The sequence below is a fragment of the Petromyzon marinus genome, chromosome 49 (genome assembly GCF_048934315.1).
Source record: "Petromyzon marinus isolate PM22_M1 ecotype Great Lakes invasive population chromosome 49, UKy_Petmar_22M1.pri1.0, whole genome shotgun sequence".
NCBI lineage: Eukaryota > Metazoa > Chordata > Hyperoartia > Petromyzontiformes > Petromyzontidae > Petromyzon > Petromyzon marinus.
Window position 1 is genome coordinate 9,236,815 of NC_133715.1, and position 16,419 is coordinate 9,253,233.

Genomic DNA, 16,419 nt, shown 5'->3' on the forward strand with positions numbered 1-16,419 from the left:
GTCAGGGATCACTGAGTGTGTTGTGACAGCGGCATTAAATACATTGTACACACTATGCCCACACGGGCTGCACAAACATACATTTGTATGGAGCTATTCGTTTTTACAGTCATTTTAAAACACCATCGATTTTTGTTTACATACTCAAGCACCTGCGTACGATGTGCCACGCGTTCTTAGTTGCGTGCTTTCTTTTTTAATCTGGAGAAAACAATTACGAGTGCGTGCCACTCGTTTACGTAAAGTCGGCGATTCCGAGGTTTTTTTTGTGCTCACGGTATTCAAATTCACGTCGATTCCCGGGTTGCTGTTTTGTCAACGTGGCCGGTGCCTAGTGGTGACCCCGTTTTTGTGTTGATGAAATTCTCTGCGTTGCCAGTCCTAACGCAGGAGATCAATCACAACCGCAAAAAAGAAGAGGCATTGAACAGTCTCCACTTGAAAATAAATTAAACAGCTGCTGCCGTTCCACCAAGCGCACCCACATATTAAATGAGCAGAACACTGTTTCTGTGTCTCCACGCATAAATAAACATTCTTTAACCCATCGGGCACATTGCCTCTCCAGAACAATATTACCCAGCGGAATGTGTTCGGCGCACACGCGTTAGGCCTGTCGTCTTCTGCAATTACAACGCGTGAATAGGCAACTGTTTGAAAGCGGCCCTAACGATCAGACTGCTGTGGGGACCCGGCTGTGTTTTGGAAGCCCTAACGATCGACCTGTTTTTTTTTTTTTTGGACCCGCGTGGGTTTTTCGGCCGCGGCCACGTCGGCCTCGGCCGTTTTGCATTGGCGGCAACAGGGAGGGGAGCGCATGGCGTTTGGCGACGGCACGGACGGGCCCACGTCGCCGGAGGCCGCTGCTACCGCCGGCATCGTCTTTGCGGCGGCCTCTCGCGAACAGGGCCTGGAGCACGCCCTGAGGCAGCTCGACGCGGACATTCAGCGCGGGGAAGATTTGTACGAGGAAGATTTTGAAGAAGGAAAGGTGCGTGCTGGCCACGCGGAGGGCCCTCGGCTCTGTAATCGCTATAAAACATGAATGTAATTGTGCACGACCGTGTGTGACCCATATTGGTGCATCTGCCAGTCATCTCGGTCAGTCAAACCCATGGCACCTGCTGGGGCTGTTCCGTGACTTCCTGTCAGCGAGCCTTCGACACTTCACGTGGCCTCAAACTGCACCTGGCCTGGCACATTGTGCCGTGGTGATGTCACCGGCACTTAGTGGCGAATGGTGGGTGTTGTTGTTGCGACCCATGTGTAAGGGGAGCGGTGGCGTAGTGGATAGGGTGCTGCGGATTGAACCCGGTGACCCAAATTCGATTCCGGCTCATGGCCAACGCCAATGATGATTATCTGAACTGATCCTTGGCCTCCCCTAGGTCGACTCCACCTCAAATGAGTACTTGGGGTCGTGTGTAAACATCACCACCGGGGAGACAAAGGCAGTGTTGGCCACCCACCCCCTCGTGTGCCATGCCAGCCTTCAGAGGTGCTCGCTCACAGCACTTGCTCCACCAGTCTGTTCAAGCTATACGGGGGTCTTTTTCTTTGTGTTTGGCCCACGTGTTGTCTGCTATTCACCAAGGTGGGGGGGGGGGCAGGGGAATACAAACAGGCGAGGTGGGGGCCATGGACACAATACAACTTTAGACAAATATTAAACGCTGCTCTCGCTGTTGGCCACTTACGTCACGATGGGGCAAGTCTGAAGAAAACCCACCAGCAGTGTAACATATATCACTGACATTATGTTTACTTCACTATAAAAATCTAGAAGGGGTGGGGAGGGCCAATGCTATCACGTTTCCCCCACCAACCCTCATAAATGTTATGAATTGTCACAATTTAGTGGTGTCTCTTGATTCAAGATTCAATTATATTTTTTCTTGCTGATATGAACTTTGCCTGTTTTTATATTATATCGTTCGCACAGTTGTGTTTGCACCATTAGCCAGAATGTTATTGTTTGTGGTATAATCTGCGTGCAATTTTCATGAATCTTAAAATATAATCTCTTCTCGCATGCCCCAATCAATGCACGTATCATAAGTGTAAGGATAAATTTCAATCGACCATGAGTTGATGCGGAGTTACGTGCCCTACATTATTTCAGCCTCGATCAAATTGCGCAACAGGCCCAACTAAAATTTGACTTGATTATAATTGTTTAATATTTCTGAGAGAGAGACGAAAAAATTCAATATTGACATTTCAGCTAATTGCAAATGTTACAGGTCAGATATGAGAGGCGAGAGACTTGTAAAGGTGCGTGATATAACGGGTGAGGTTTAGTTAATACCTGTTCAAAAAGGTCAAGTTTCTCAGTGCTTAAATGAGCTTTGGCTGGCACTTATTACACCAGTGCACCCTCTCCTGACCAGTACACCTATTAAGCTAAAACAAGTGCTTGCTTACAACCTCCGAAGGGTATAAGGACCTATCACTATAAGGAGCTCTCGATGAGCCGCTCCAGAGAGTATTTTGCCTCCCTCTCCACACTGGCTGGACCTCTTTGATGAGGTGGTAGTATATATTCTTTACATCACCCAAATGCAGCCTCCCGATTGACTAACTGCTACTCTGAATGCAAAACGAATTGTGTATGTGTGTAGAGGACGGACGACCGCTGTAAACGTTGCTCACGACTGACACTCGGGTTGCCAGGTTGAGAGTGCAGTCTGTTTACCACCACGCTATAGCTCACATGAAACAAGTACCGTAGTTTATACGACAAATATTGATATAATGCGCGTATTTATGTATTGATGAATTAACATTTGCTTGTAATATCTAAATAATTTGTGCAATTTGGTTGAAATATTTTAGTTTATGTGATAAGTTAAAAACAGGCAAATAGTTTATTATCTATAGGTGACATGAAACCATAGATGAAACTGCTTGAGAGACTATAGATAGAAATGTTGCTTTCTTTTTACCATTGACACATTTAACGGGGTACACATTGGGGAGAGTAAAGTAATAAATAAAATGGAGCAATACGAAGCCATATCCAATGGCTGCACAAAAATATAATTAACAAGCGTCTCTGCAGAATGGGATTTCTTGATCAATACTGATAGAAGGCATTGTGTCAGTGACCTAATATTGGTAGAAAAAAGCCTATTTTTTCAGCTTTTTTTTAATATCCCCATGTCTCCATCAAAGCCGTTTACTCCGTACCTCCGCTCCTGTATGAGGCCATTTGGGACCCGCATGGCACAACACAAGCAAATCTGGCCTTCGCTATTTCAATTCGGTGGGGCAAGGGGGGCTCCTGAAGATTGTGGGAAAAAGAAACATCTGTATTTTGATCTGTTGCATCCGGAGAAATTGACGGCATATAGATATTTTCAATTTATATTTGTGTGCATTATAAATACATCAGAGGCTTCAACACTTGTCACGCGGGTAGAAATTTCTTGTAGATATAGAATAAAGAAAACGCGTTCTTATATTTTGAAATAGTTTATGACAACACCTTCAGTTATCAGAGTTTGGAAAGCTGCGATTGCATTTTTATTATATAGAATTTACAATAGTGAGCAAAAGGGAACTAATTTAGTTTATTTGTCATTTAAAATTGTTTTGTGCAAACATTGTGAAGCTTGCCAAGGTTGATAGCGGTCATTTAAGTTGAAACAAAGTTATCACGATTACAAAATTGAAGATTGCAAGGATGGAAGCACAGAGTAATGGACACATGGATGCAAAACAAATGCTATAAAATAAGTAAAATAATAATAATCATGGTAGAAATAAATGGCTTCCATTGTTATGGCAAAAAAAATCTATAAATTATATAACTCCCTTGTCTGTGATTTTATTAAAATGTCCAAGGCAGGGGAGGAACCAGCGTCTTTATTATCCACATTTATTTCATAAAGTCAACATGGCATTTGTATTTTATTAAGCCACTTAAAATAAGTAACTTCACTTAAAAAAAATAATGTGTTTATTATTCCCACTGCTAATGTTTTTTTTTACATTATAGGACACCACATGTTGCAATGGGAATTGGAATTCTCGCAGTTTACGCTGTTAGACTGTTAATTGCACAAATTGTAAAATTGCTTTGACAGTCTATAATTGAGGTGGCAAATGGCACTCGTTTAATCACTGCGGGGCCGGAGAGCGGAGTTACCCTTGGCGCACCGCGGTAAACACCGGGGTCGGCTCCGTAATTTCACACTTGCCAATCTTACGTCGGCGGGAATTTCACACTTGCTCACTTAAAGAAAAGGGAAAGTGTGGTAATTAGTCGGACGTGAAACCCCCCACCCCCCAACCGATTGCAAATCACGTGAAGGAGATTCTGCTAATTGCACATTATGGGCGGGCGACGAGAGGCACGGGGCAGGGCCGGGCTGATTTGAGACTCCCAGTTGCCATGTTAAGTGCGTTCCTTAGCTGATTGGACACCTTTGTCTTGTTTACCCATTAACGTGTTCCATTTCCATGCGGCACGCGCGCACATTGTGCGTGAAACTTTACTTGACGGTGTGTTTTTTTTTTAGATGTTGCCCGCTTTGCCAGGATGGTTTTCATGGCCGAGATGTAACATTCAATTTGGTTTGTGAGCTTACCTGCCATAGCCGCTAAAACACCGGAAATAAAAAAAATGTGGAGGACGTAGTATATAATCCATCCGTGCCTGAGGACAAGTTTAAAAGCGAAAAGACACTTTGTTCCTTGATGGGAGGTTGTTACGGTTGCGCTCTACGGCTCTCCGACGTGTCTCCGCACAGTACCGCGCGTCGTTCAGCGAAGCGACGTCCGCCGCTTCGCCCCGCGTGCTTTCGAAGCCGAGGGTCTTCCTTGAGTTCTTGAAGAAGTTCTTGAATGTTCCGGCATTTTGCTCTGCGTGCTGAGAGCTTCAGGAATGGAACATCGCTCCGAGCCACCGTGCGTCAGAACATCGTGCCGAACAAATGCACGGAATGATTCAAAAGCCCACCAGACAGATACGTCCTTTCCCCCCAGGATATTCATAAATCTCAGTTGGCAGGAGGTTTTTTGATCGCATAGGGGAGAGGAGAGCAGTTTAAGGCTTGATAAACTGCACGTACCTATAATTGTTATAACATCTACACTGCTTTGGGGATGTCACACTTCTGATTACTTAATTCCACAGGGAGAAAGATTATCCTTACAAACTTTTTTGATATGACAGTGGATATGAGTGGTAGAGGGCAAAACTTTCATGGGGGGGGGGGGGAAAGAAAAAAAAGCATTCGATTATTTGCGATCACTCTGACATTGCAATTGTAACGTGAGGAGACGTTCGCACAGGTTGAAAACAGTTTTTTTTACAGGAATCGTGTAGCAGGTGTAACACTTTTACAAGAGGTGTTTTTTTTTCGACCACAAACACCGTGCCAACGCACGGGCGATGTCATGAACCATGAGTCGTTTATTTGGCGTCACTCCCATATACAGCTGTCCCCTGAGTAAATGCCGTGCCAAGGTATTTCAGGGTAAACGCTGTTTACTCCGTAGCATTACCAGGTGACGCTTTGTTATTCCTTAAAATCTATGAGCCAGTCTCGACTCACTTTTTAAAGGATTCAATGGACTATGCTTCGAAATAAATATATTGCAGGTAGAACTAAAGTACTTAAAAACATTTCCTTCCAAACTCCCTGCAGTGTTTTTGTTCCTATAGAGTTTCTTCGTCCGATCTTTAGCCAATCTTGTTTCTACTTAGATTCAACTTTTTATTTCTATCAAGCCAGTTGACCTTCATGTGACAAACTAAAACCAGAACATTGTCTTGTTGTTGATTTTTACTTCAGTACGTATGATAATCTTCTCTCTGTATTCCAAGGTGAAACTAGCAACGTTGTGCATGTATAGCCAGGTTATTAAGCCATTCGATAGCCTCTGTGGAGGCTTGGTGGACATCTGTGACATTTGCCCATGATCATCCCCATCCATGATCTGTGAATACGGCAATCCTGGATCGTGAGACCCAGGGCCTGACTCTGGTGATCTTTGGCAGTCACATTGCCGGCTGTCCAATAATTTTCTATCATTGAAGAAGGTGACTGCATCTGGCCATGCGCCTGTTTTGCAGTGATTTTGGGCTGTATTACAATATGTGTATATCGGTGACGTGATAATTCCACGTCATTTCATCCAAAGTAAAGAAAACTTTTGTTGTTTCAATCTACTCAACCCCACAATTTGATTTTCAATTTTAACTGTTACCTTGCTGCAATGGCGATTTTGTTATTTTTATTCATTGAGCTGTCAACAAACGCCTCGAGACGCTTGCACGGGGGGGCGTTGATTGTGTTCACAGAGCTGTGTAAGTGTTGTTTGCATGCTGTGTTAGAGTGAAATTGTAAAACAAAAGTTGCTAAATGTGCCTCAAAAGCCACAGCAGCATTGGAATTTCTGCAATAAATTTGACCACAGTGCCTGATTTTTTCCACCGCCACCCCTCCCCCCCCATGTACATATTTAAATGCGCACGCATACAGCATAAGATGTTACGGAATTATATATATTTAAAACCTCGAATTAAAAACTAGGCAAAGATCCCCTTTTTAGCCTGAACACACTGTTGGGGCGAGTGCCATTCGCACCTATGACCGCCTTTGTCTGCCCAGTGGCGATGTTTACACACCACACCAGGTTATTCACTTGAGGCTGATTCGATATAGGGGAGGCCCAGGATGAGTGTAGATAATCGTCACTGGTGTTGGCCGTGAGTGGGAATCAAACTCGGGTCGCAGGGTTCGTAGCGCAGCGTGCTAACCATTATACCACCGCTCCCCCCCCCCCCCCCTGTCACCGCGGCGTCTGTGCCAGGCCAGGTACACTTAGAGGCCACGTGACGTGTCGAAGGTTCGCTGACAGGAGGTCACGGGAGAGACCCAGTTGCCATGAGTTGGCTGACTGAAATGACTGGTAGATGCACAACAGCTGTACCCCCTACTGTGCCATCTTGCTGCATTTAGCCGCCCGGCACTCCGCTCGTTGTGAGCGTCGCTCCTCTGCTCTCAGTTGTTGTTGGAGGGCAGCTGCCTCCAACTGCTCAGTAGCGTCTGTCATGAGCCTCCTCCGTAATTAAATACACACACACACGCAATCAAGGTCTCGATTGTTATAATGCTCAGACGATATATATTTGTCAAAGTTCCTAAGTGTTTTTTTTCTAATCTCAGTCTGGGCCAACACACCTATTTTTTTGTACAAACCTTGCCTTGCTTTAAGTGTGCTAGCATTTGTCACCAAAGCATTCTCAATCAGAATTAAAATAGCAAATGGTAATTTTGGCTGCCCCTGGGGAAGAAAAGCATAGTAAACGTATAAAAATCCGAAGATCATTGTCAATATTCTGCACACGACGTCAACTATATCCGATCACCCAAGAGTAGCTGTCAGGTTTAACGTCTTACATGTCAGCTCCTCTTGCCATTGTGCATATCGATAAGCATACCCAGAATACATTATGAAGGACTTCCATATATCGTTGCCATTATTGGGCGCTATTTTGCAACAACAACAAAAAAATCCAAGTTTGATTTCAACCAAAGGGTGAATATTCCGATGGCAGTGTTAGCATCATTTTATGTTTAATCATTGACCTTGTAGGTTCGTTTTTCCTGACATTCACGTGCACTGAAGTCGTCTTGAAAAGCACCTTCACGTTTCAGTATTGGGAAGCAAGGAAAACAAAGTACAGTGAGGGAAAAAAGTATTTGATCCCCTGATGTTCATAAATGATCAGTCTATAATTTTAATGGTAGGTTTATTTGAACAGTGAGAGAGAGAATAACAACAAAATCCAGAAAAACGCATGTCAAAAATGTTATAAATTGATTTGCATTTTAATGAGGGAAATAAGTATTTGACCCCTCTGCAAAACATGACTTAGTACTTGGTGGCAAAACCCTTGTTGGCAATCACAGAGGTCAGACGTTTCTTGTAGTTGGCCACCAGGTTTGCACATATCTCAGGAGGGATTTTGTCCCACTCCTCTTTGCAATCTTCTCCAAGTCATTAAGGTTTCGAGGCTGACGTTTGGCAACTCGAACCTTCAGCTCCCTCCACAGATTTTCTATGGGATTAAGGTCTGCAGACTAGCTAGGCCACTCCAGGACCTTAATGTGCTTCTTCTTGAGCCACTCCTTTGTTGCCTTGGCCGTGTGTTTTGGGTCATTGTCATGCTGGAATACCCATCCATGACCCATTTTCAATGCCCTGGCTGAGGGAAGGAGGTTCTCACCCAATATTTGATGGTACATGGCCCGTCCATCGTCCCTTTGATGTGGGAAGTTGTCCTGTTCTCTTAGCAGAAAAACACCCCCAAAGCATAATGTTTCCACCTCCATGTTTGACGGTGGGGATGGTGTTCTTGGAGTCATAGGCAGCATTCCTCCTCCTCCAAACACGGCGAGTTGAGTTGATGCCAAAGAGCTCCATTTTGGTCTCATCTGACCACAACACTTTCACCCAGTGTCCTCTGAATCATTCAAATGTTCATTGGCAAACTTCAGACGGGCATGTATATGTGCTTTCTTGAGCAGGGGGACCTTGCGGACGCTGCAGGATTTCAGTACTTCATGGCATAGTGTGTTACCAATTGTTTTCTTGGTGACTATGGTCCCAGCTGCCTTGAAATCATTGACAAGATCCTCCCGTGTAGTTCTGGGCTGATTTCTCACCGTCATCATGATCATTGCAACTCCACGATGTGAGATCTTGCATGGAGCCCCAGGACGAGGGAGATTGACAGTTCTTTTGTGTTTCTTCCATTTGCGAATAATCGCACCAACTGTTGTCACCTTCTCACCAAGCTGCTTGGCAATGGTCTTGGAGCCCATTCCAGCCTTGTGTAGGTCTACAATCTTGTCCCTGACATCCTTGGAGAGCTCTTTGGTCTTGGCCATGGTGGAGAGTTTGGAATCTGATTGATTGATTGCTTCTGTGGACAGGTGTCTTTTATACAGGTAACAAGCTGAGATTAGGAGCACTCCCTTTAAGAGTGTGCTCCTAATCTCAGCTCGTTACCTGTATAAAAGACACCTGGGAGCCAGAAATCTTTCTGATTGAGAGGGGGTCAAATACTTATTTCCCTCATTAAAATGCAAATCAATTTATAACATTTTGATATGCGTTTTTTCTGGATTTTTTTATTGTTATTCTGTCTCTCACTGTTCAAATAAACCTTCCATTAAAATTATAGACTGATCATTTCTTTGTCAGTGGGCAAACGTACAAAATCAGCAGGGGATCAAATACTTTTTTCCCTCACTGTATATATTAATGAGTGCTCTATCATGGCTGCCGGGGACAAATTATCAATGTATGAGCGTGTTCATTTGTTCACACCCGACTCCGTGCCCACCATTGAGTTGCCGCCTTCATGTCACAATCGCAGGAGGATGTTGTTGAGGGTTTGGTGGAAGAGGCTTTGAAGACGGGGGAGCAGCTACTGAAAGAAACGAAGGATGAAAGCGAGAGGGAGAGAATCGGTGCCAAACTCAAGGCGCTGAGGAACAAGTATGCGACGATAAAGGTACGGCCAAAGATGCAGGCCGCCCTTGCCTCCTGGTTGCCCTTGTAAAAAGGGGAAGTTGTTCCTCGTGCCACAACGGTGTGCAGTCGACCCTCTCCACTCGCGACGGGTTATGCACTTGAAAACGCTCGCGAGTGCAGAATTCCTGTATGCAGAAACCTTGTTCCAATGGGGGAAAACAATGGAGCTACGTTCCTGGTACAAATAATAACAATGACTGCAATAAATAAAATATAAAGAACTATGTGTTTTTAAAAATTACTTTTGATGCTGATTTGACGCTGATGAAGGTGGTGGTGATGGTGAGGAATTCAGGGGGATAACTTCTCGGGAGATTCTATGAGAGAGGAAAGTGCGGACACGCAAAGCGGGTGGCCGAGGTGGCGTGCAAAATCTTCGCAGACAGTTTCAAACGTAGTAAGATTCTGCGCGCACCTCCCCGGTGTTGGTGGTCCAGCAACTACGTACACTCGCGAATGCTCAAGTCTGGCGGGTCGCGATTGGGGAATTAGTGTACATTTAGTAACTAGCGAATAAGCGGAACTCACGAATCCAGAACTCGTGAATCGCTAGGGTTCATCGTATTCCATATCTCCTTGATCAATAAATACATCTCCTGGATAAGTGAAGTGTGCATAAATATGTACGCGAGACAGAAGAAATCACTGATTTTCTCTTAGGGGCCATTGGTGGTGAAGTGTAACCTTGGATAATGGACCTTAGAGCCTCCACAAAGCTGCTTACCAGATTGCATTCAAACACAGCCTCAGAGACGATAGGCTCTCCCGAAGCTGGACACGGCTAGAGGGCTTAAAGGCAACGGCACCAGCGCGGAGCCTGCGGTAGGCCGACGTGACCGGTGAAAGCCGTGCCCCTTGGGCGCGCCAGTCTTGAGGGCCGTATTCTCTCGACGTCTCCTGAGGCGCTCAGTTTCTTTGAAAGCTGAACGAGCGGATCAGCCCTCGCTTGCCTCGGGCTTGGCTCGTGGGAGTCCTGAGCATGGCCGGGAAACACGACCATGCGTGGAGCCACCTCAAAAGCCGTTGCTTAGCTCGAGCCAGAGCTGAGCCATAGCCGAGCCGTGCATGAAGAATACCGGCCTAGCATGTGCTTTTTATACTGGCAGCTTGTGCTCTCTTTGTTTGCGTGCTATTAATTACTTATATTCGTGGATATGTTTATTTTATGAAAGATTCACATTTAACAAAAACAAAACTACAAATAATAAAGAAAATATAGACAATGTTCAAAACTGAGAGGGCACGTTGTCACCACTGGCAGAGCACGTGCCAGACTGACGCGATCGTTAACCCCCCATGCCCTCGTCTGTCACTGCAGCGTGCCCGCCTAGTGGCTGCCTTGCGCTCTCTAAATGTTGGACCTTCAATGGAAAGGTAGAATTTATTTATTCATGAGAAACAATAATACATTAAAACAGTCGGTTGGATTGTTGCGTTGCGAGACGGTTAGGGCTGGCGATATTATTGCAAAGGCCTTCAACCAGCAGTGGCTTGCTCATCGATACCGATGATAATGATTCACATTTGCGTAAATTGCAGGCCTTTTACTGCAGAAACCTTGCTTAAAGTGGCGGACTCCATTGCCAATTGCGCGTCGTGCTCTCAAATGTTAAACACAATCGCGAGCGTATCATTCGGCGGTGCGTTGCAGCGCAAGCGCACGCTGCGCTGATGAAATAAATTGGACTGCGCCGATGCGAGAAGGTCGAATATAAATAATTAACGACTGAGAAATCAGAACTGTGCTGATATTCAGCAACGGGCAAAAATGGCCCCAGTGATTGATTGGTACAGAACTGCACTTCAGGCAGGAGCATAGCTCATGCTTTATAATCGAGAACCACTCGGTCACATTGAGTTTATCGGTTCTCTGCCGGTCGGTAAGAACACACCCCGCCGATGAAATGGAACATTCCACCTGATCTCTCTCCGCCTTGCCTCCCCCATGTTTCTTCTCTGCGCAGGAGGTCAAGATTGTACGTCGACAGAAGGTGATGGAGATATGGCCAAGTTGGTACCAGTACAGGCGGGAGACGGATGATATGATGCAGTGGTTGGATGACACGGAGCAGAGACTCACTGGAATGGAGGGGACGCCCAATGAGCTGGAAGTTCAGGTGCCGATCCCGTCCTCATTTTATCTCCACGTGGGAAATGTGTCAAGGCCTGAATTCTGCATGCATGCATGGCCACACGGCTCCACTTAATTTCATATTAATAGATGCAGGTGTTATTTAATCTTATTTCAGAGCCTTTTATTCCAAGTATTTTCCCTCCAGCTTAAATTACCCACTTTACCAGTGCGTGTATACAAATCATGTCTTGTTAATTACTGTCAATGATGCATTTATTCAATGGGTGATACAAAGAAGGATCCGTGGGGGCAGACCAGGTACATGTGCGCAGCTGTGCACCCAAGCATAGATGGATTATTCGAGGTAAAAGTTGATGGTGTTTACACTTTGCCAGAGAGGCACAGTCAACTTTAAAAGAAAGCTGTGTTTATTGAGCAAGCCAAATGAATATTATCTCTACCATCCTACGCAGTAGCTCGGTGTCATCCTGCAAGCAACGGGACGATGCGACTCCAACCCTCGCAGTTGTTGCCTTGCGCAAGATTAAATTGTATAGCATATCCACAACAAAAAATGTAATCTAAATACCATGCTGATGCAATGGCATAGCAAGAGATTTTCTACGAAAAATTTAGTATAAAAAATACATCTGTGCATCAGAATATGCTGCCGAGGTGTAATGGTTAGCACAATGGTTACCACAATGGTTACCGCAATGGTTAGTGCAATGGTTATCGCAATGGTTATCGCAATGGTTATCGCAATGGTTATCACAATGGTTATCACAATGGTTAGCACAATGGTTAGCACAATGGTTACCACAATGGTTAGCACAATGGTTAGCGCAATGTTTACCACAATGGTTATCACAATGATTACCACAATGATTAGCACGCGCGTTCCATAGGTGCCCGGTTGAACTCTTCCTCCCGGCCCCGGCAGTGGAAACGATGGGGGCGGGATTCACACAGCAGATGGTCGATGGGCAGGTTGCGTGGGGCATAGTAAAGCATCGGTACTCTCCCATCTCTTCCAAGATTTCTTGCCAGCATGGAAGAGTAGGTCAAATCCTCTCTGGAGGGGTCATCTAGAGCTGCCTCTAGAGCTCTTTCTCGTGGAGGCCCTTCCACCAGCGAGCGGCATCGCCAAATTATTGCAGGGCTGTACCTTTACCTCTTCATGTAGAAGTGAGATCAGCACAGTCCAGGATGAAGCAACCAGGCCTCGGGATCAAAAATAGCGAGTGCTGATGCTGCTCCAGTCAAAATATACTTTGTGTAATCATATTTGTGCATTAGCCTTTGTCGGGACGAGTGTTGCCACTTGTGGAGTGATCGTCATGGAGAAAGGGTTCCGATCCAGTGGTATGGGGCACACGCTCCAAACAGCTGTGGCATTGGCCGGCGGTGCCACGGTTGCTGCTTTTTTTATGGAGGTTCGTGGTTCGAGCCAAGTGGCTGGCCTGGTTAATACTGTGGCTGTATCCACCATAAAATACGTGCCGTCTGCCTCCCAGTGGACGTTTAAGATGCCACGACGTTCAAGAACGTGTTGGCTATATGTGCCGGTGTCGTGGTCCAAATTTGCCATTTTTGATCGACTGCTCACAAATTCATCTTCTTTTGTTCTTTCGGTAAAGTCACGTAGAATGAGAATAAAATAATAAATTGATAAAATAAAATAACACAATATTCTCACGACGTTTCAGCCACAACACAAGCGGCCTTCATCAGGTGAAGGGACGAGACTGTCTGGAGGACAGCGCTGGAGTGAAAAAGCCACGCTCAGATCGTGACCTTTAAGCTGTGTGAGAAGAAACAAAGCGCCTTGACAAAGGAATTAGCATTGAATTTAGCATTGAAATGGCTGAGTGATTAGCTTGTGACTGGTCACAGAAATGGCTATGTTAAAGTTAAAGCATACACATCCACAGAAGCACCCCTTGACAAAGGAATTAGCATAGAATTTAGCATTGAAATAGCTAAGTTAAAGCATACACATCCGCAGAGGCATCCCTTGACAAATGAATTAGCATAGAATTTAGCATTGAAATAGCTGAGTGATTAGCTTGTAACTGGTCACAGAAATAGCTATGTTAAAGTCAGAGCATACACATTCACAGTGACCAGTTAGAAGCTAATCACTCAGCTATTTCAATGCTAAATTCTATGCTAATTCCTTTGTCAAGGGATGCCTCTGCGGATGTGTATGCTTTAACTTAGCTATTTCAATGCTAAATTCTATGCTAATTCCTTTGTCAAGGGGTGCCTCTGAGGATGTGTATGCTTTAACTTTAACATAGCCATTTCTGTGACCAGTCACAAGCTAATCACTCAGCCATTTCAATGCTAAATTCAATGCTAATTCCTTTGCCAAGGCGCTTTGTTTCTTCTCACACAGCTTAAAGGTCGCGATCTGAGCATGGCTTTTTCACTCCAGCGCTGTCCTCCAGACAGTCTCGTCCCTTCACCTGATGAAGGCTGCTTGTGTTGTGGCCGAAACGTCGTGAGAATATTATTATTTTATTTTATAAATTTATTATTTTATTCTCATTCTGCGTGACTTTACCGAAAGAACCAAAGAAGATGAATCCCTGCAGTCACGAAAGCTTTAAATCGAAATGCTCACAAATTATTTGGTTAGAAAAGCCACATAGCAACATGGCCTCTTGCTTGCGCTGGCCAGTGCTGCTGGGTTCACCTTGTGCCTCGCAGGGTCAGAATCAGAATCTGTATTAAAACTGGAGGAATCCGAAGAACTATGAAGCTCTTCTTCACAGATGTCCAGTATGAGTTCCCCTTCCGCAGAGCGCATCAGGGTGTACCGCGTGGCAGTCGCCCGTATGAATAAATATCAAGTTAAGACGATGAGAATGTTGAAATGGTACGGGGCTCACATTCTGCAAGTAGTGCGTGGCAGACTGATGCCCAATCCTACTGGACATCTGTGAAAAAAAAAAGAGCTTCACAGCTCGTCGGATTCCACCAGTCAAAATAAATATTCTGACTGTGACGGCGATGCCGGGCCGGGGTGCTGGGTTCACCTCTGGCGAGGCTTCGCACCGCAACGGCGCGGAGCAACAGCCGCGGCGGCGGCGGCGGCGGCGGCAGCAGCGGGAGCGGTGGCAGTGGCGCGACGCGTATCGATCGCCGTGAACCCTCGTGCCCGCCGCAGGAGCTGGTGAAGCAGCTGGAGGAGCGCAGGGAGGGCTACGAGACGCTGCAAAGGCGGGCGCAGCAGCTGGCACGCGGTGGCGCCGCCAAAGCTCTGGAGCCCAACATGCTGCGCCTCACCAAGCGCTGGCGGGACCTGGAGAGCCACTTCCTGCAGTTCCGCAGGGCGCAGCACCAGACGGTAACGTCGCCGGCGGTCCTTCGAAGCTGCTTTGTGGAGGCAACTTCTCGGGATTTTATTCTGGTTTTTTTTTGTTAGTGAATGCTCCACGCCCTGTTTTAAACCCTTTCCCATGCCGGGACGTCTGCAAGTTGTTCTTAAAGACATTGTTAATCGCCACAGAGATCCGTAGCGACACGACCACCACGCTCTACGATAGCGGGGCACCAAAGAGTGCCACACGCCCTCCCGCATGACCTTGTGGGTGCCTCGGTACCGACACAGTTATTTTACTTGAGTTTTTATTCCGTTGCGATGACTTACGTGTCCATTATTGGAACGAAATTGGAAGAAAAACTGAATGGGAATGAGTATTTTTTTTTAAATGGCCTTGTTCCTTATTTTAAAGCAGGGCAAGGGCTGTTCTTTCACAGCCCTTCAACAATATGTACTGGCTTTCCCGTGATGAGTGTCTGCAGTAAAGTTAGCAAATGTTACTTGTAATTGAAACTGTGTTACGCATGTGTTTGTCACTTTTACGGATTTGTGTGAGATCCAATGTCCACTCGTGGATGAATGTTGATATAGTAAAACAATGCCCCATTTGTTAATTTTCTTGCAAGTTCGGAGTTGTTGATGGGCACCACAACACGAAGTGCGATATCCAACCATAAACCAATCTCTATGCCCTTATTCTCTGCTCTGCAGGAAAGCCATTTGGCATCGCTTAGGATGAGTGTGGTGACACATCTCAAGATTTTACTGTAATAATAGTGTTAAACTAATGTTTGACTATCTTATGGGTTTTTTTTTGGGTTAGATCGCGTAAATATATTATTAAAGTGTTGTTAAAGCCGCCACCACCCGACACCCCTGGGCTGCAGCCCCTAAAGCCCATGCCTTAATCCGGCCCTGCCTCCAGCTGATGCAACCCTTATTATTATTATTAGGCTTGATAATAGGTTTTTCCCCTTTTTTCTGGCAACAGAACAGGTGTTAAGATGTTATAACACCAAACTTAAACTTTTTACAAGGAATCATATCTGCATTAACCACAATGCCTCTGGTCAGAATGCAAACAAAAAACATACTCTGATAATATATTGGCATTGTCCTTGAAACTGATTGGTCCACACCAGAGACAGCTTTCTTTTGAGCCTCGTCTCAAACGGTGTCAGACCAGAGGACGCTAAAAAGTGTCTAACACCGTTTGAGATGAGGCTCAAAAGAAAGCTGTCTCTGGTGTGGACCAATCAGTTTCAAGGACAATGCCATATCTTATCAGAGTATGTGTTTTGTTTGCATTCCGGCCACATGCGTTGTGGTTAATGCAGACATGATTCCTTGTAAAAGGTTTCAGTTTGGTGTTTTAACATTTTAACACCTGTTTGTTGCCAGAAAAAAGGAGAAAACCTTATTATCATATTTTCATACTGGCAAAGGAGATCCCATGATA

The 16,419-nt window shown here is 45.3% G+C and overlaps 1 protein-coding gene across 7 annotated transcripts in view; it reads left to right on the forward strand.

Annotated features, from left to right (window-relative positions):
- LOC116953045 (dystrophin) overlaps nt 1-16,419 on the forward strand; it is a 662,108-nt gene that overhangs the window by 327,546 nt on the left and 318,143 nt on the right. For all 7 annotated transcript variants that reach the window (XM_032972888.2, XM_032972885.2, XM_032972886.2 and 4 more), the window contains 4 exons: nt 806-991; nt 9,398-9,535; nt 11,520-11,672; nt 14,805-14,984. In XM_032972888.2, coding sequence (XP_032828779.1) covers nt 806-991; nt 9,398-9,535; nt 11,520-11,672; nt 14,805-14,984 — 657 coding nt within the window. The remainder of the gene's footprint in view (nt 1-805; nt 992-9,397; nt 9,536-11,519; nt 11,673-14,804; nt 14,985-16,419) is intronic.